Source organism: Erpetoichthys calabaricus, chromosome 16 (genome assembly GCF_900747795.2).
Source record: "Erpetoichthys calabaricus chromosome 16, fErpCal1.3, whole genome shotgun sequence".
Classification (NCBI taxonomy): domain Eukaryota; kingdom Metazoa; phylum Chordata; class Cladistia; order Polypteriformes; family Polypteridae; genus Erpetoichthys; species Erpetoichthys calabaricus.
Genome location: NC_041409.2, coordinates 82,888,177 through 82,908,464, shown reverse-complemented (window position 1 = coordinate 82,908,464; position 20,288 = coordinate 82,888,177). Strand labels below are relative to the sequence as shown.

The 20,288-nt window shown below is 36.8% G+C and overlaps 1 protein-coding gene across 2 annotated transcripts in view; it reads right to left on the bottom strand.

Annotated features, from left to right (window-relative positions):
- The window catches only part of sel1l (SEL1L adaptor subunit of ERAD E3 ubiquitin ligase), a 44,910-nt gene that overhangs the window by 8,909 nt on the left and 15,713 nt on the right, over nucleotides 1–20,288 (bottom strand). The window contains exons 7-19 of one of the 2 annotated variants that reach the window (XM_028821232.2): nucleotides 19,558–19,611; nucleotides 19,405–19,464; nucleotides 16,697–16,778; nucleotides 14,278–14,432; nucleotides 11,111–11,167; nucleotides 10,384–10,452; nucleotides 9,215–9,292; nucleotides 8,053–8,115; nucleotides 7,785–7,872; nucleotides 6,543–6,691; nucleotides 4,203–4,368; nucleotides 3,828–3,905; nucleotides 1,844–2,016 (exon numbers count right to left, since the gene is read on the bottom strand). In XM_028821232.2, coding sequence (XP_028677065.1) covers nucleotides 1,844–2,016; nucleotides 3,828–3,905; nucleotides 4,203–4,368; nucleotides 6,543–6,691; nucleotides 7,785–7,872; nucleotides 8,053–8,115; nucleotides 9,215–9,292; nucleotides 10,384–10,452; nucleotides 11,111–11,167; nucleotides 14,278–14,432; nucleotides 16,697–16,778; nucleotides 19,405–19,464; nucleotides 19,558–19,611 — 1,272 coding nt within the window. The remainder of the gene's footprint in view (nucleotides 1–1,843; nucleotides 2,017–3,827; nucleotides 3,906–4,202; nucleotides 4,369–6,542; nucleotides 6,692–7,784; nucleotides 7,873–8,052; nucleotides 8,116–9,214; nucleotides 9,293–10,383; nucleotides 10,453–11,110; nucleotides 11,168–14,277; nucleotides 14,433–16,696; nucleotides 16,779–19,404; nucleotides 19,465–19,557; nucleotides 19,612–20,288) is intronic. The other variant, XM_028821233.2, reaches the window with a different exon arrangement.

The following is a 20,288-nucleotide window of genomic DNA, read 5'->3' as shown; positions in this document are numbered from 1 at the left end:
ATGACATGCAAGAAATTCTCTTTCCATGCATTTTAATCATGTCATGAAATATCAGAAAGAAACTACTGCATTAAGAAGAACACATGTGCCATTAGTGAGTGCCCATTTAAATTATTTATACAATGTAATGGTGGTGCAACATCATGAAAAAACAATTAGGCTTAATTATGTCATCATATTTAAAGGTAACTGACATGAACAAAGTTGAAAAGGCAGTTTAAAAAAATTAGTACATAGTGTTGTATCTCTGGGTGCATGCCGTATAATGGTGACTTTACACATTTGTTTAAAATTGGCCAAGCGCAAGTTAATAGTTAAATGTTGAGCACATAGGGATCTTAAAAAGAAATTCTTTAAAGTGTTATCAATCATTGTGCATGTTCCATTTTTTTTTATTGATAAGTGTTTATTTTAAAATTTTATGATGTAATTATTTTTTATTAAAAAAATAAAAGATTTGTATTCCACTTTAGATGCTATAAGATGTAAACATGTTGCCATTCATAAAAATAAATAAATACAGAAATTCTTTAAAACCTCTAATAATCAGGGTCTGAACTCTAAGCCTGGGAACAGCTTCTGTAGGCCTACTTTGCATGTTCTCCCCAAGTTTCTTCAGGTTTTCCTTCCACACCTCAAAAAATGTCTAGCTTAGGTTAGGTGGAAACTCTAAATGGTCCACAGTGTTGAGTAGTGGGAGTTAACGCTACAGCACCTCATGTACAGAGCACTGCTCCCTGGGACCACTAAACTGTTATATACAAGTTACAAAATTTGCTTGTTAGATGGATAGGAAAATTGACATCTTTATTAAAAAAATAAAAAACAAAGGACTGGTGTGAGACTACAAGATCTGGATTTGATCTACTTTATCCTATAAATTATAAAAAAAAATTCTAATGGACTGAAAGGATCGGAAAATACTATATATTTTGTGAAGTGCACTGTAGAAAAAAAGCAGTGAAGTCTCTAAACATTGTGAAGAGCCCGGAAAGAAAATACTGAAATACTAAATAAGGCTTTCTGAAGATTGAGAGGTGGTTGAAAATAGATTAGTTAGATTAACGCTGTATTAAAACACTTCTACAACACACCATAAAGGAGAAAAGTAATTATGTTAGAAGCATCAAGAAGAATTTCTTAGTGGGTGGAAACACTGAATAGCTATAAACATTAACACAACATTATATGATTTCCAGGAGAATTAGAGGTACTTTAAATCTAAAATATCTGCAGTATATTATATAGCAAAATTGTGACATTTCAGTATTATATAAACACGTAATCACAGTTAGGCATGTGAGATGTACAAGATGTTCATATTTGCTTTAACATATGATGATGATTGACTTGCCTTTAGTATCCAAACTGAAACATGTATGGCCAGATTACGGTACATATTACAAAAGTGTATTTGTCTTGAACTCTAGTGTGTATGTTTACATCTTACAGTTTTTGAAGATACACGTCTGTTTGTGCATGGATGCTTTGTATAATGTGAAGTATTTTTTATAACCATATTAGTATATTACAAAGCTAGCCACTAGATTAATGCATTGATATGAACTTCTCTCATCTCCTATGCCTCATATGTCTTATTTGTGCATGTTTAATTCATTTATGTTAATGAAGTACCCCTAGGTTACTGAAATTATTAAGAAAATGCAAACTATATTTAAATAAACACACATACTAATATTCAAATACAGTTTTACTTAAGACTCCTCTAACATCTATCAATGACTTGTTTGATATTTAAAATCCAGTTATGTTCCTTCAAAATATTAGTTGTTTTGGTTGGTTAACTTCACGAGTATCACTCAAGTCAACTTCTTAGTCTTACCTGTTTGATGCCTAAACCTTTTTCATGCATGTAGCCTAGGTTGAACATGGCTTGAGCGCTGTGTTGTTGTTCTGATGCCAGTCTATAATGTATAACTGCAGTCTCGTAGTCAACATCTGTGCCATAGCCATAAAAATGATAATCACCCAATTTTATTCTGGCCACAGTGTATCCTGTTAGTAAAATACAAAGAATAAAATCTTAATCCATCTATTAATTTCTGAAACTCTTTACTCCATTAAAGGGTTCAAAATATTCCACAGCCTATCCCTGCAGCACTGGACACAAAACAGGAATCAACTATGGACACTACATATCAGCTCAAAACTGGGCTCCATTCATATGCTCACACCATGCCAATGTAGTTAATCTAACAATTACTTTTTCAAGGTAAAGATGGGAGCTGGAACACCCAGGGAAAAACTATGTAGTCACACAAATGGACTAGGCCGGAAATCAAAATCAGATTCTTGGAGCGCTGAGGCAGCAGCTCAAACAACAATTTTTGAACAATTGTTTTTTCTCAAATACTGTTAATCATTATTGCTGTGGGTATATCAGTGTTCTACTAGCATGTTTCACTAAATAATCAATTAAAAAAACACTTTATTTTGTGGAAAACCCAGTGATGAAAATTAGAGAACAGTAATCATTGTAGCAGAAAAGAAAATGTTTGGAGGGTTACAGGTTTCAATAATTAGTAGGAAGTATAGAGGCCCTTGCTTTGAATGACTTCAGCACATCTGCGCCCAGAGGACGTTACTAGTTTCTCAAACTGCTCTGATCTGATCTGATCACGGTCCCCTATTCTTCCAGTTTCTTCCACAGTTCGACAAATGTAGTGGTTTCTTAGCCTAACTTTGTAGCCAAGGATTTTCCAGAGATTCTTGATCAGGACTCTGGGCTGCCCATTTCAGTATTTCAATGTTGTTAGCTTTAAGGAACTGCTTTACCTGTTTTGCAATGAGATGGGGGCAATTGTCTGGCATGAAAAGTACGGGATGATTGGGAGATGCTCACAGGGAAGAAACTGTAAGTTGCTGAATTATTAAACTCTGGACCAGTTCTCCTCTGTCCACACAATGTGATCCTCAGCAAAGGTTAGTCTAGCCTTTTTGATTCTTTCTGCTGATGACAGGCTTGGTCACTGCAGTATGGGCTTTCAGTCCAAATCATCTTAAATGGCGAGACGCTGTATGCCGAGACAGACCCTTATACCCTGTGAAGTGATGAACTGGCGAGCAATTCCAGCTGTAGTGTTGAACCAGCTCCCCATTGGGAGTCTCCACATTATCCCGTCCTCTTGTGCCTTTGTCTTACGTGGACAACAGGCATTTTTGGGGGACTAAATTAGTGTCACTATAAAGCTGCAATATTAGCAAAATCATAGACTTGGAATGACCAGCTTCTCTTGCAATAGCTAAAAGGGTTAGCCCTTTGGCCGTCTTCAGGACAACCTGTTGCAAAGTTTCAGTCACCCTTGAGTGGCACGCCATCTTACAAAGTAGTTAGGAGTGCGGCCAGATAATTAAGGAAATTAGCACCAGTTAGTGCCAGATTAACACCAACAACTGGGACGTATCTGAGAGTGTACTCTCAATTTGATCAGAGTACTTCTTCAAATTTCTCATTGGAAGTTTTTTATATTGTGCTTCAGAATATACTAAAATTATGAAATATGGTTAAAAACCACCCTTCTATTCCAGTTAGGATAACTTCAAATAGGTATAAGCAGTGATTCTGAAATTTAGGAAGCTGTAAGTTGTTCTCCAATTTTGATCACAACTGTGTATATTATGACTCAAATTTTTAAGTATAAAATATTAAGACACCTCTTAAAATGTAAAAATGATTTAACAGTTGTTTATGCCAATAAACACTGTTTTTGACTAAATACAAAATTATAAAAGTACTGAAAAGCTATGATCATTGACGGCCTACACTAAATAATTCAAAATTCATTAACAGTTTAACTATGCCTCACCTTGTGCAGCAGCTCGGTTCCAGTGCAGCAAAGCTCTAGGATAAGTTTCATTTTCACTAAAAAGTTTCACTTCTTCTGCTTAAAGCAAAGAGATTAAGGAAAAAGAGAAAAAAAACAAAATTACCTTAACACCAATACATTAAATCAGGTATTTACAGGCAATATATAATACACATATACAGGTAAGAATTTAATTGTCCTATGTACCCTTGACAGTAAACTTTATGCACAGAAAAAAAGGAACATATCTAACAATATCATAAACTAACCTTACATCATTTAAATTCAAATACTATACTAAATAGATGCAATTTTAAAGTAATCTTCAAATTTTCTCACATCAGTTTTACTTTGATTAATTACCCAAATACTTACTCTGGTCCAGTATGAAAGCTACATTACTCTGTGCGACTTCATAGCCTTGCTCAGCCAACAGGAGGTATTGGACAATTGCAGAATCAGCATCTCCATCCTTGTAGCTGCTGTATGCAGACATCAGCCGCTCAGACCAGCGTCCACGCTCGCACACATTCTTAAATAACTGTAAAAAAAAAAAAAAAAAAAAAGGGGGGGAAAAAAAAGTTTTGCTGAAAAATCCATAAATAACCGATACACATTAAAACACTTCATAAAGACCAATACGTGGAAATTAATGTTTGGATTCAATTATCTGGATTCTAGAGCAATGTGTACAATGCTAGTTCCATACAATATACTGTAAAACTCTACATTAATAATACTCTAAACTGTAACACAGAAAGACCTAAGGCAGTATGCAACAGCCAAAAATCAGCAGACTATTCAGGCAAGAGGGTGAGTGGTCACAGTCACCCAGAAGATCAATAAAGTCAGATGTTATTCCTTTAGCACTCATGTCATCAATTTGACCCTCGGCTGCTAATAACAGAAGTGGTTATTGCTACTAATTGTGTGGAATTTTAGAGTTCATAAACAACATACATAGAACAGTAAAAGCAGGATGCCTCCAAAGATGTAAAGAATCTGATGCGGAGGCTAAATTGAATTCTCATACTAACCATGGATTGCCCACTTTGTAATGTGCACCAAAGCTAATTTGCTTGATCTGAGGTAACATAAGTGGCACAGTAAATAAAAAAGGTAATAATTTTACTGTCTCTACCTTTACCAAGTTTATATAGGGGATGTGTATAACAGAAGGTTGTATCACAACTGGAGGATACATCTTATATTCAAAATATGGTAGCAAAATATTCAGTTGAATTACTTAAGCAGCATCTAGGGTCATAGCATTATAATCTTTAAATTGCTGACTGTATTTTATCCCTTCTGTAGTGTCTCTGAGCTCGATAAACTGCCGGAAACCACAGCTATATCCATGTAACACTGCTCAGTAATGTGCAACCATGACAAGAAAAAAATAGGCATATTTTACTCTACTTCAAAATTTCAGACATCAATGTTCTTCACTGCAGATGTTGTTAAGAAAACAAAAGAACAATAGAGAGCACTATGAAAGAAAAAGTGATCAACCCCTGGGGATCAAGGCCAGAACGGACACAGAAATAAAAATGTGTGGATCCCAACAAAACTGATTCATGTTGGTTTTAGAAATAACTTTGTTGCATTTTGTCTCTGCGGTGGGCTGGCGCCCTGCCTGGGGTTTGTTTCCTGCCTTGCACCCTGTGTTGGCTGGGATTGGCTCCAGCAGGAATGATTGAGTTTTTAACAAAAATATTAAGCCACTTCAGGAAGAGTTTGAGACACCTAGCTTATGAACTGTTTCACACAAGTTCCAATGCCAAACTGCCATCTCTTGTGAAGCTGGAAAGTAGGGCAACCAACACATACAGATATTTTGTATTATAGCATTAAGTACTGTATATACTCGCGTATAAATCGGATCTTGAAACCTGAAAAATCAATCATAAAATCAGACCCCAACTTATACACCTGTTCAAAAATGCAAGATTTATTTTTTTTTTTTACATCTTCTTGCCTCCTCCAATCTCGCATCAGTTTCTCACACGCATCGAATTTTGTTGAGCAGCACAGTTTCCAATTCCTTTTACCACTTCAACGTTTAATTTAAAACCAGCTTCATATTTTCTTTTGATTGAACGCTCCATCGTAGATAAGGGATGCTATTACGATAAAGTTGTATGAGGGTGTGAAATACAAAAAACACAAATCAGTGCAAACGTCGCTTCGGAATCGTTCGGGTATCACTGTGTGGTCACGTAGGCACAATAGAGAGAGGGAGGTTAGGAGCACACGCTGATACAGCGCATTGCTGCACCCACATAGGAAAAAAAAGTCAGTGTGCTCCGTGGTGACTCTCTCAGATGGGCGTTAGCATATCATAATCCCTTGTACCAATAGAGTTTTTCACATTCGACTCATACGACCAACATTATAAAATACTAGAAATTATACTGTAAAATCAAGTCCCGACTTATCCACAAGTATATACAGTAAGCCTAAAACAGCAATACCAGTGAAAATGAAAACTTGACAATCAATTAGGATTTTACAAAATTTACTAACATTATATTGCAATTTTGTTGAATTTTTCTGCTTACTACAATTTCTTCATGAGAATACCTCAAGCAAATATTAAGAAAACATTATCTAAAAGAATTAAAATGCATATTTATTTAATAATAAATTACAATGTACATAAAGTTTTCAATCAGCATCTTACAGTATATTGTGGATAGTGCAAGACAGACTTACTTCTACTGCAGTGTGGCAGGACCTCATAACTCCAGTTCCAGTTGCATGCATTTGTGCCAGGTTATAAAACGCCAGTATATGCCCTGCTTGTGAAGCCAAGTTGAAATACTTCAATGCTTGTTTGTAATCTCTCTTCACACCAATTCCACCTGCCATGAAGAACAGCAGTAACAATACCTTAATTTAAAGTTACTGATTATGCTCACTAAAATAGTTAACTACAGACATGTTTTATTAATTTGAAAAAAAAAATGATTTCAATATTATATTATATTTAAATATAAAGTTATTGTGTTGCTCTGTATGTACATATGCCACAAATTGCCTTTATCATATTGAAAAAAATTTTCATAAAGACACACAGATGGTGGTACTGTGGCTAAGTCAGTAAACGTGAAACTGGAAGTTTGTTTTCTGACTGCTAAACATGTATTGGAGCCATTTTTGTTTTTTTATAAATATGCACAAAAATAGATCAATAACATTCCTGATGGTCACTAGTCTACAGGAGACATTAAAATAAGACACTCGCTGGATTGCATACAAATGACAAACTTAAAATTTGTTAACCACATAAAACAAATCCAGTTTAAAAATGTAACATGTCAAGTTATGGTATCAGTGGTGATGGATGAACGTTTTCTACACCCACAAAGTTTAAAGAGTTTATATCATTTGTGACGGACGGCAGGGGTTCTTTCACTGGTTGGGATGCCCTTTGGATGGAAGGACCGGGAGAGAGACAATATCTCCCCTGGGACACAAGAGGGCAGCCCCCCTGGATTGCTGCTGGAAGTTAATTAGACAGCACCTGAAGCACTTCTGAGTGCGATATAAAAGAGGCCGCCTCACTCCGTTCGAGGAACCAGAATCAGGAGGTAGAGGACAATGCTTACGTAGAGAGGAATGGAGGCGACAAAGAGAAAGAGAACCAATGAGACACAGAAAGAGAGAAAAAGGGACTGAGCAATAGTGGTGTTGTTGCCAATTTGTATGCTGTTAAAAAGCAAATGTGCTTTTGAACTTGTGTGTCTCTGAGCCCGTTTGTGTTGGGGTGACCTTCCACACGTTCTATATCTTTGTGTGTGAGTGAAACACTTATACATCTCAGTTTTTATAAATAAACTGCATATTTTGCCGACTCTGCAAAATACAAAAAAATATCTACAATAATACAAGACACATTTTAGTTTCTCAACTCTGTTTACTTATTCACTGCAGTGAGATTAGAGGCGTTCTTACTGTAGTACATTGTTCCAAGTTGAAGCTGTCCATCCACCCAGCCTTGTTCAGCTGCCTTTTGGAAGTACTTCAGAGCTAAATCATAATTCTTTAAAAGCAGAAAACAACAAATTGATGCTAATTGATTAAATGAACAATGGCTGTAGTTTCGTTAAATATTTTTTTTTACCTGTTAGGTTTACTTCGTTAAATAAACAATGATAAATATTAACAACTCTGTATTACATAACTGATGTGTCTGAAAAAAAAAATTAAAATTGCCATTTACCACTGGAACACCTCGTCCATACAAATAAGCCATTCCTAGTCCACTTTGTCCAACTGGATTCCCCTAAAAACAAAATCACAAATATGAAGAATGTTTTATAAGCAGTTTTTAAAACAGATGCAGTCATTTAATTACCATAGATTGTGGGTTCTCTTCCCGGTTCCTCCCTGTGTGGATAGCGCTTTGAGTACTGAGAAAAGCGCTATATAAATGTAATGAATTATTATTATTATAGATTTAAAGAAAATAGAAACTTACAAGGTATCTAAACATGAACTGTGTTAACATAACATACATGATAAGTGGCATTAGAATTAATTTCGCCACTTTTTCACTAGATTTACATTTACATTTACATCATTTAGCAGACGCTCTTATCCAGAGCGACTTACAACAGTGCTTAGTAGTCTACGACTGTTCTTCAGTCTTTAAGGCTAGGATTAAATCTACTGTCATTAAACAAGTTACCGCTGACCAAATTGTATACAAAACCCTGCTAGAAGAAAATAGTAAGTTAGTACAAAAATTTTTTTTTTTTTTTTTTTGAAAAAAAAAAAGGGTAGAAAAAAAAGTATGGGGACTTTAGTCCAAGTGCTGTTGAAAGAAGTGTGTCTTCAGGCGACGAGGAAGTTCGTTCCACCACTGAGGAGCCAACACTGCAAAGAGTCTTGATGCATGTCGTCCTCTTCTTTTAAGTAAGGGTGGTAGATGATAGTATTTTCTTTAAACATCATGGAATATATAAAATGCATGTCTGGCAGTGCATTTAATAGCAACTGCTAAGAATATATAGTTGGTTTACTGCCACCAGTATCCATTCTTAAAGCATAAGAAGACTGTGTGCTTCAATATAAGCATACGTCATATAGTATTCAGTTAAGCAAATAAAGGCAATGTCTCTGCTGAGGTAAGTAAACCTCTCCACAAGGTCGACATTATCTCAGCAGAATAAACCGATGTTCAGAATTTAGGCATCTATTGAAGCTAAGGACAAAGATTACACCTAATTAGGCATTAGTCAGAAAATATAAAATGCTGGATTACACACACACATTCTTGAAGATGAGCATAATACTGACATGTTTAACAAAAAATATCTTAACATCTGTTATTGTTAATTAAATGTGTGTTACATGAAGTTGAGTCATTTCATACTACTTACTAATTCTGCAGCTTTCTTGAAGTATTGCAGGGCTGTCTCGTTGTTTTGAGGCACAGCATCACTACCTTCAGAGTACATCTAAACCAAAATAATTTTTAAAAGTTATACATAAACATTTGTTGTTAGTTCACACAATATGGATATGGAAGAGAAAGAAAACTTCTAGATCACATTTTTTTTTTTTTTGACTTGCTGCAGCAACAAATTCAGAAAATCAACTCCACTTTGGGGGCGGCACGGTGGCGCAGTGGGTAGCGCTGCTGCCTCGCAGTTGGGAGATCTGGGGACCTGGGTTCAATTCCCGAGTCCTCCCTGCGTGGAGTTTGCATGTTCTCCCCGTGTCTGCGTGGGCGCTCCGGTTTCCTCCCACAGTCCAAAGACATGCAGGTTAGGTGGATTGGCGATTCTAAATTGGCCTTAGTGTGTGCTTGTGTGTCCTCTGCGGTGGGTTGGCACCCTGCCCAGGATATTTTCCTGCCTTGTGCCCTGTGTTGGCTGGGATTGGCTCCAGCAGACCCCCTGTGTTTGGATTCAGCGGGTTGGAAAATGGATGGATGGATGGAACTCCACTTTGGGCTTACATTAATGCAGCCAGCAACAAAATGCATGATAAGTCATGGTGATACCACCACAGTAGATGTTCATAACAACGTACAGTACAACTTACTGATACGTCAATGCACCACTAACATAAAACCACTGATGACAATAAATTTCAAACAATCTGTTAAGGCAGCAAAAATCTGTATATAACAGAAACAAAAAATAAAGAAATAAAACCACACAAAAGTGAACCAGTCAGCCGATTACAGCATATAGGGTGCACTGGGAGGTATTTGATCACTTTTTATGTTTTATGCAGATGTTAAATAGTTCTGTGTTATGCTTTACAATAATGCTAAATGAATGGATTTGCACCAAAAATCTGACTCTGAAATTAAACATGAATTATCAGACAATGGAAGTTCAATAAATAAAACAGTTAAACACACCATAACACAGTGTATGTTTAAAGAAAATAAACAATTAATACATTTACTAGTAAATCTTCTATAAATCACTTGTAACGAAAGGATTAGTGTTATTTTATTAAATATGTAGGATAACGGGACAAAGAAAAATCACCATAATGTGCTGAGAGAAAGAGGGGAAAAAAAATTAAAATCAACCTTTCCCAAAAAAGCCATTGCGTGTGTGTTTCCAGCATCTGCTGCTTGATTGAAGTAATCAAAGGCTCTCTGTAAAGTAAGTAGCATTTTACTGATTATAATACCAGTTAATTAAAAGTACACTTATACCAATAATTTACTTGCAATAAACAGAAAAAATCATGCTGAGATTTAACTAGTCATTTAAAATAGTTAAACGAGAAATGATAAAAAAATGCATCTCTAAGAAATTATACCAAGTTATATTCAGAAATTATTTCTGCAATTCTCTGAACTCCTTTTACTAATATAAAAAGGCTCAAAGTGGTGTAAACGTAAACCAACTAAAATGCACTGCTGACATACACATAACTTCTTGCTACTGCAACTATTTTAACATATGTAAAGTAACAAGGGAAACAGAACACTACTAAAGTGTTCATTTACTTTTAGTATTTTAACTTGGTAACAATATGTAAAAGAACCATGTGGTTAAGCTGCCTTGATGGCATAAATGATTTGAGTGAATAATTTCAGTTTAAAATGTGTATGTCTACTGTCAGCTTTATTATATGTCATTTGAATCCATGTACAGTATATTCAGTAATTATACTTCTCTTCAAGTTATGCAATTTCCCTGCAAGGCATTTTTGTTTTAAAGTTTCCCATATTTCTATAAAACACAAAGAGTGCCAGATAATTTTTAATATATTTAAAGAATATTGGAAAAATAATTTTCTTCTAATACCGCATGATTTTGCTCAACTCCACGTCCTCCATGCAAATGTAATTGTCCAAGTCCAACCTGAAAAAGAGATATATTATGAACCAAAGCTGAACATATTGAAAATAATTCACAAAATACATTAACTGTTAAAGATAAATGAAAATAAACTGTATAGCAAAAGTGTGCATTCAGTTCAAATATTCGTCTTTTAGAGTTGTATCTTAATATATTTTCATTCTGAAAAGCCCAAAAAACACTGCATTTTCAAAAAATGCTAAGTAGCACATTTGTAAAACACAAAAATATCTTAAGACTCCCTGTTTAGTTAATAAGTGTTTATATTTCAAGCTCAGCTGAAAAATAATAAACATAGCTTATAATGTTTTAAGTGATGTTTTTTACTTTTTTAAATGGATCGTGTTTTTGTAATAAGAGCACCAAATGCAATAAAGTTAGGCTATTTGAAACTGCAGCTTGCTAGCCCAGCCCATACATCGGTACAAACACACATGTACAGTATGTAATGGCTATGGAATTGGATTTTGATCAACTTCAAGTCTGACAGTGAATTTCAGTTAGCTTAATAAGTGACCTTGATTAAGTCACTTAACCTACTGAAGAAAAGCAAAAAAACCAAACTGTTTACTATACACTGATCAGCGACAAGATTAAAATCACCCATCTAATATTGTGCAGGTCCACCTTGTGCCACCAAAACAGCTGACTAGTTGAGGCATGGACTCCATAAGACCTCTAAAGGTGTCCTGTGGTATATGACACCAAGACGCCAGCAGAAGATCCTTCAAGTCCTGTAAGTTGCAAGATGGGGCCTTCGTAGATCAAACTTGTTTTTCCAGCACATTCCTCAGATGCTCAATCGGACTGTGATGATAAATTTTGGAGAGCAAATCAACACTTTGAACTCTGTCACGTTCCTTAAATCATTCCTGAACAATTTTTGAAGTGTGACAGGGTGCATTACACTGCTGAAAGAGGCCACTGCCATCAACAAATATCATTGATATGAAGAGTTATATGCAACAATCTTTAGGTAGGAGGTAAATGTCAACATCCACATGAATGCCAGGACCCAAAGTTTCCTAGCAAAACATTACTCAGAGCACATTGCACTGCCTCCACTGTCTTGCCTTCTTCACATGGCAAATTGGAAGAAATGGCAGCAATGTGCTAATGGTGTACTAATTTAGCAACATCAAACCTAAATATCTTTGGACCAGAGCAACTGGAGGAAACTCACTTGCACATAGGAAGAACATGCAGTCTCCATGCAGGAATTTCCAGGGATGTGAACCTGTCTCCTTGTTGAGAGGCAGCAGGGCTACTACTGCATCACCATGCCGCCTATAAACCATAATGTCACTCTTTTAGAATACGTTAAATGGACAGTTTCTATTATACATGTCTTTTGGAATCTCAAGAACAAAAGCCATTTCAGAACATTGACAAAATTAGTACTACATTATTATTACATTTTCCTGGAGCAAGCGTCTATTACTGATCCATACCAGAGGCTTGTTAAAAAGAAGGCCAGCTTCACTTTGCCAGACAGTAGCCAATTCTCTGTTATAAAGTTTCGGTTGCTACCATCTCCTTTACTCATTTTGGGAAGTTTAGGAAGCTATTATCCAACTAATAGTGAGATTCAAGGACTAAAGAGGTGTACTGGGGATTTAATTTACTAATAAAATGATTAATATTTCATTCATGTTAATAGCTACAAGCAAACTTGCTCGAACGGTTTCACTATTCATGCAAGTAGGGTATACCATTTAAAGCTTAGGTGTTTCATATTTTAGGAAAAAATGTCATATTCTTGTTATTATATTTCTTCTTTTTTTGCTAACCTAATAAAGATTTTTGACCATTTCAGTAACCCCAAATAAGACCCCAGTGAGCATTCTCTTCCTGTCAATGGGTTTTGTTATTTACAAGTATGTGATAGCTCCTTTTCTAAAAAAACCCCTACAGAACTATTATCAACGCATCAAGTTAAGATGGGAAACATCTATAAACTGCCATCTTCAGATGTCTCCACATATATTCTTTGGGGTTTAAGTCTGGGCTTTGGCTCAGATCACAGACTTGTCCTAAAGTCACTCCAATGTTGCCTTGGCTGTATGCTTCGGGTCAATTTTGTGTGGAAAGAATTACCATTGTCCCAGTCTGAGGTGGCATGCAATCTGTAGCAGATCTTCTTCAAGGAACTCTCTGTATTTATCTGCATTCATCCATCTCTTAATTAAAACCAGTTTCTGTGTCCCAATTTTATAATGCTGCTACCACCATACTTCACTGTAGAGAAGGTTTTAGCCAGATAATAAGCAGTGCCTGAAGTTCTGCCCAAAGAGATCAGTTTTTGTCTCATGCTTTCAGAGTCCTTTAAATGCCATTTGGCAAGTTCCACCTGCTTATTAGCAACTCTAAAATAAATGCATGATTGATCGAGTGCTGCTAAGATGGCTGTCCATCTGAAAGTTTCTCCCATTTCAGCAGAGGATATCTGAAGCACTGTTAACCATTGGGCTCTCGGTTACCTCTCTGACCAAGACTCTTCTTGCCCAGTTACTCAGTTTGGCTACACAGCCAACTCTAGTTTGGAGGTTCCAAAATTGTTCCATTTCAAAATTATTGAGGAGTCTGTGGACTACAATCAAGTTCTAGATGCACCTCAAGGAGACTTAAAGTAAACAGCATGCACCTGATCACAGTATGGGGTGCTACAGCAAAGGGTTTGAATACTTGGCATAAACAACAGATTTCAATTTCTGAATTTTAATAAACTTACAACCCTTTCTGAAAACATCTTTTCACTTTGTCAGTATGGGTTATTGAGAGTAGAGTGTTGGGTAAAAATGTCAATATTAACCATTTACAATTAAATCTAAAACACAATGAAGTGAGGGGATCTAAATAATTCCTGAATCCACTGCCAATTTAAATTAATGTCTGTATCTGGAAATCAGTTAAAACCAAGTAACTAGTAGGATATTACTTTAAAATTATACTTGGCAAGAAACAAATGTTTTTTAATCTACTTAAAAACTTATTTTTTAGAGTTTCAATTTTTAAATGCAAATTTCTTTATCTGTAAAATGTAACATTAACTTTTTACATATAAACACATACAAACAGACAAACAATAGTAAACTCTGAAAGGTATTAGTTACCTGAGCCTGAACATCTCCTTTTTCAGCCAAGAACTGATAATACTGGATTAGATCTTCCTCCAACATGCCACTAGCCATCCCTGGGTTTTCAGCTTCATCGAGCAGTCTAATTCGCTGAACCACACTGCCACCAGTAAGCGAGATGTCACTTGCCACTAAAGATGACACAAACATGTAAGTAACTCTTTTGCTCATACTGGATGCGTATTACCAACTCATGAAATGATCTCTTCTCTAAACCAGACTTATTCCAGTACAGGAATACAGGCAGCAGAAGCCGTGCAACAGCAACATACTGTAAGACAAAGAAACCAACCAATGCACTGCAGGACACACTCTCTCACATATACTCAACCAACTGAATCGTAATCCAAGTGATTCAGTGTGTGCTGCAATCAGTCCATGCTCCCAACCTTTACAGACATATTTTACAATCATAATGCCTAATTTCCAAAATGAACATGTCAAGTCAAGTCAAGTTGGGGAACATGCATTGGTACAGTGCTTTGCCACACCCACCACATGATGAAACAACTCAGGATCCCGGTTGGCAACCCCCCAGGCAGACACGCGGTCCAGTCCCGCCCTCTGGAAATGACCCTCTATCTGCCGCAGCCAGGTGTTACATGGGCGACCCCTTGACCTGGTCCAGCCACTCGGGTCCCCGACAATGAGGATCTTACGAGCTGGATCACCCTCTGGGAAACGCATCGCATGGCCGTCGTGCCGTAACTGATGCTCCCTCACAATGCAGGTAATGTGCCTCATTTGGGATTCCACGAGCAACCGCTCATTCGACACAAAGTCAAACCAACGGTACCCAAGGATTTTCCGGAGAGACAGTACCAAATGAGTCCAGTCTTCTTCTTAGGTCACTGGATAGCGTCCATGTCTCACAACCATGAAGCAAGACAGGAAACACCAGGACTCTAAAGACTTGAACTTTCGTCCTTTTGCATAGATATCAGGAGCGCCACACACCCCTTTCCAGCGACCTCAAGTCCCCCCATGCTCTCCCAATCCGTCTACTGACTTCATAGGAAGAGTCACCAGAGACATGAATGTCACTGCCAAGGTAAGTAAACCTCTCAACAAGGTCGACACTCTCTCCGCAGACAGACACACTGCTGATGGCTGTGCCCAAGAGGTAATTAAAGGCCTGGATCTTGATTTTTATCCAGGACACTCACAAGCCCAGACACTCAGACTCCTCGCTCAGTCTCTTGAGCGCCCCAATCAGAGCCTCCATTGACTCTGAGAAAATCACAGCATCGCCAGCAAAGTTAAGATCCGTGAGTCTCTCTGGACCCCATGACCTTGCCCAACACCCAGTCCATACAAGCATTGAACAGAGTAGGAGCAAGAACACACCCCTGACGAACCCCAGAATCAACTGGGAAAAATGCAGAGGTTCTGCCTCCACTCTGCATAGCACTCACAGTACCAGTGTACAGGCCGGCCATGATATCCAGCAACCTTGAGGGGATCCCGCAAACCCTCAGGATGTCCCATAGGCCAGCTCGATCAACTGAGTCGAACGCTTTATGAAAATTGACAAAGGCTGCAAAGAAACTCTGCAGATATTCTTGTTTGCGCTCCATGAGAACCCTCAGTGCCAGGATGCAGTCGATGGTAGACTTCTTAGGTGTAAAACTAGACTGTTCTGGTCACTGGTAGGTAAGCAAGTGATCACGGATCCTATTGAGGACAACCCTAGCAAGGACCCGGCACCAAGAGCAGTGTTATCCCCCTGTAGTTGCTGCAATCCAGGCAATCACCCTTCCCTTTCCAGATAGGGATGACAAGTCCCATTTTTCAGTCAGTTGGGATGATGCCAGTCTCCCAAATGGAAGCAAAGATTGCTTGCAATGCCAGGACAGCCTTACCACCAGCCTAGAGAAGTTCACTCCAGATACCACAGATCCCTGCAGCCTTTCCCCCCCTCAGCTTGTTCACCATCTGTGCAATCTCATTGAGACTGGGTGGTTCACAGCTAATTGGAGGATCAGCCTCAGGAACTGTGAGCCCAGAGATATCCAACGTCATAGCCGGAGGATCAGCTTTGAACAACTGCTCAAATTAGTCACCCCAACGGGTCATCCGTAAGGACCGTTCCATCAGCCACTCTGACTGCGACTCTCCGAGGAACAGATTCAGATTTGTGTAATGCTTCGAAATGAACATTAAAAAAATTTTAATATCTAACAATTTTGTTACACAAACTAAAACTATAAAACAAGAATGGCACTTATTTACACCCCCCCCCCCCAAGACCTTTTCAATAATACCAGACATAAAGCAGTAACTTTGTAGATTTAAAATGAAAAATAATTTTTAACAATATCAACAGTTAAATATGTTACTAATAAGCATTCATTCTAACAGAGACACAAGAAGCAAACAACAAAAATGGCATTACCATGATTCGCCACAAGTCGGTAATGTGTCAATGCAGATTCACAACTTTGGGGAACACCAATCCCTCCCCAGTATCTGTATCCCTTTATAGAATCAAAACAAACAAACATTAAATTTCCATGTATGTTAGCAGCTAGTTTACATGAATTTAGTACTTATCAAGTATCTTGTATATACCACTGAGGCCTCCATTCTTAGGTTTCTCATATTAATCTCGAACGGCCAATACAGTAGAGCATTTACCACATATCAGATACTGAAAGAAAATTGATGTCGATGCCAATATAATTTTAGTAACTTAAATCTTACCATTTCGATCTTAGCTTGTGCTGTACAATGCCAGTAAACTTTTCATTTTATTTATTAGCTCTTCAAAAAAGGTAACATAAGGCACATTTTCAGCTGAAATCAGTATGTCAGAGTTGACATATTAGATTGTAAAACAGAACTAAGCAAAGTTATCTTATTTAGCAAAAGAGGTGCTTGAAAGTTAGTGAAACCTTTACATTTTTAGTGCTGCATAAATTCACATGAATTATTTCTTTCACATGAAGCCTGAAAACCATGAGGACTGATTTAGATCATTTATTTTAGGTAGAAAGCCCCGTGGGGGCTAAGCAGTCTCGTAGCCTTGGAACCCCCTGCAGATTTTTTTTGTTTGTTTTCTCTAGCCCTCTGGAAATTTTTTTTTTTCCTGTCATCCCGGCCATCAGACCAGCAAGGCAATTCAAAGAGAAACCCCCTTCCAGTTAGGTTGGACTTAATCCTCTTCATAAAGCTAGTTGGCTAATCTATCATTGCCAGCTCACAAATACCATACAATAGTGCAAACCAGTAGTGGTCATCTAACAAAAATCATTCTAAGAGCAAGGTATATAACGTTCTGGAGATCATAAAGAACCCTGGATTAAAACCTAAGGATGTACAGGCCTCTGTTGTATTGGCTAAAGTCACTGTTCTTAGGTTCACCCCATCAGGAAAGCACTTTAATAATATAGTACATAGGAGGATAGCTAAGAGAAAGTCACTAAATTTCCCATTGGGATTAATAAAGTATCTATCTATCTATCACTCTCTAAGAACAACTTTGATTCCTGTTTAAGATAAGACAAAAGAACAGTGGGAGAATGTTCTATGAACAAATAAGCTGAAATTGGGTGAAATTAGAACTATTTCATTTGACAAAAACCAAACAATGCATTTCAACAAAAGAACCCTATCTCAACTGTGAAATCCAGTGTTAGGGGTGACATGGTTTATGCCTGTTTTGCTGCTACTGTACCAGAGACAGTTTGACATCACTGAATGAATAATGAATTCTGGATTGCACCAGAAAATGTTACAGCAGAATTTGGGGTATCCATCCATTAGCAGCGTTCAGTAGAAAGTAGGTCTTGCATAAAGTTAATGGCATTCTAAACATGTAAGTCAGCCTACCAAAGAATTGTTGAAGCAGGAAAAAAAACTGAAGTTTTGCAATGGCAGTCATGGTCCAGGACTTAATCTACTTAGAAATGTTGGAACAGGACCTGAACAAGGGAGTTCTTGCAAGAAAGCCCACAATCATCACTACATAAAACCAGTTATACACAGTAGAACTGACCTAAATTCCTCAAAGCCAATGTGCAGTGTCCCTGTTGCTCAAAGGGGCCACACTACTTACTGAAAGCACAGGTTCAGATACTAAGAGACATTTAATGTTGGATCATTATGACCAATAAATTAATGGAAATGTATAACATTTTGTGTATTATTTGATTTATGCTATATTTTTATTATTTACACAATAACCCGATTATATATATGGCAAATTTATGCAGAAATTTAAAAAAAAATCCTCAAGAGTACACAATTGTTCTAGTACCACAGATTTTATGTTGCTTCGTGAACTGTTGTCATTATTGACATAATCATTAAGATACGCATAATTTAATCACAGTAACTACACAAGCTTCTTTTATTTTCTTTGTATGTTTGAAGAATTTCCAACAAAGCCTGTCAGCAAAGAGTACATACCCAGACATTTTCAACAGGATACATGTAAGTAGTTCTAAAGTAAATTGGGCTTGTGTCAAGAAATGTTTAAGAAATACTGTATAAAAAAATAAAGGAATATCAACGTCATTAACTTGTCAATCTGAATAAGCTGCTCTAAGGAATATGACAAAGAAAAACAGCAGAACGCGAATACAACTTTCTGTGTTTTTCGATGTTTGACATTTAAGGACCACACTAAATAATATTAAATTTTCAGTTTCTCATTCCGCCCTAACTCGCAGTTAAACTCTTAAGGGATGTAGAAATAGCTAGGCTCTGTGGCAAATTAAAAATTCCATAAACTGTATGAAATGGCTACTGTAGCCCAATACAATAATGTAAAATAAATAAATAATTGAGAAAGTAGGGTTGTTTTAGAGGTTTTATTTTAGTGTTTGATATAATGTCACTTATAGAAATCACATTTCCGAAGTTATCACTAATCATCCATGGGATTTCGAAGTGTTCCTTTCTCAATAAATTTGTAGAAAAAAAAAAAAAATTGCATTCTTATTTATCTTGTGTAAAGACAGTCTCAAAATGCAATGTAACATCTTAAATCTAAATGTAACCACTTATTTGTACCATAGATACAAATGCTGTTTCTAGACATTTACTATTTGGTTTTTCTTCAGTAAGATAATCTCCAAGTCAAACTTTAATATAACATACCAGAATCATATGAGCAATCAAGTTTCCTCCAAGTGCTCCAAAGGTGTAATAAACTAATGCCTGAAAAACATTATGAACGTTAGTGTAATGTTAATATTGTGCAACTGTTAATGCACTCTTTCATTAACCAATCACAATATTGTAGATACATACCTTTGCTTGGCTCGAGTTCACACCCAGGCCTGTACCATAAAGAAATCCAAGTGCCTAGAAAGAAAAAAAATTACACTAATAAGACAAGGTGCACATTTTCTAGGTTCTTGGAAAAGATGGGCATTAAGGAGTCAAGTAATCAAATGTGTGTCTCTCAAGAAAACTTTACATATCATAACAAACAGCAGAGATGCAACCCTTAGATTCCAAAACTGAATACTCTCCAAGCCTCAGCTGATATGAAGTTCATGAACATAAACATGGAAACAATGTTTGATGGCAAACTATTTGTTGTTAAACATTGCACAATGGTTCTGCATTGTTTAATTCCTACTTTAATCCCAATTTCTTTTTGTTTTTTGACTGTGGATCTACATTATCTGCAATATAAGAAAAATCATCCAAACTCCTGCTACAATCAAGAACTAGCCATGAAATCAATTAGAAAGTCAGTTTAGAGGATGGACTGTTGAAGGCCTGAATTAAAAATATATGTTTTTTCAGGTATGGAAGACAGAAGTTTTGAGATTAGTGAGCAGAACAGCCTTGTCATGGCAAGTAAGCACATGGCAGTAAGAATTACACAGGACTCTGTATATATGACAGTAACTAACCTATGACCTCTGAGAAGAGAAAGAAAATAAAAACCACTACATACAACATGGAAACGTTCCTCTGAATCAAGCAGTTCTTTAAGAACACCATTTCTATTTTAAGCAATTGAATTTGAA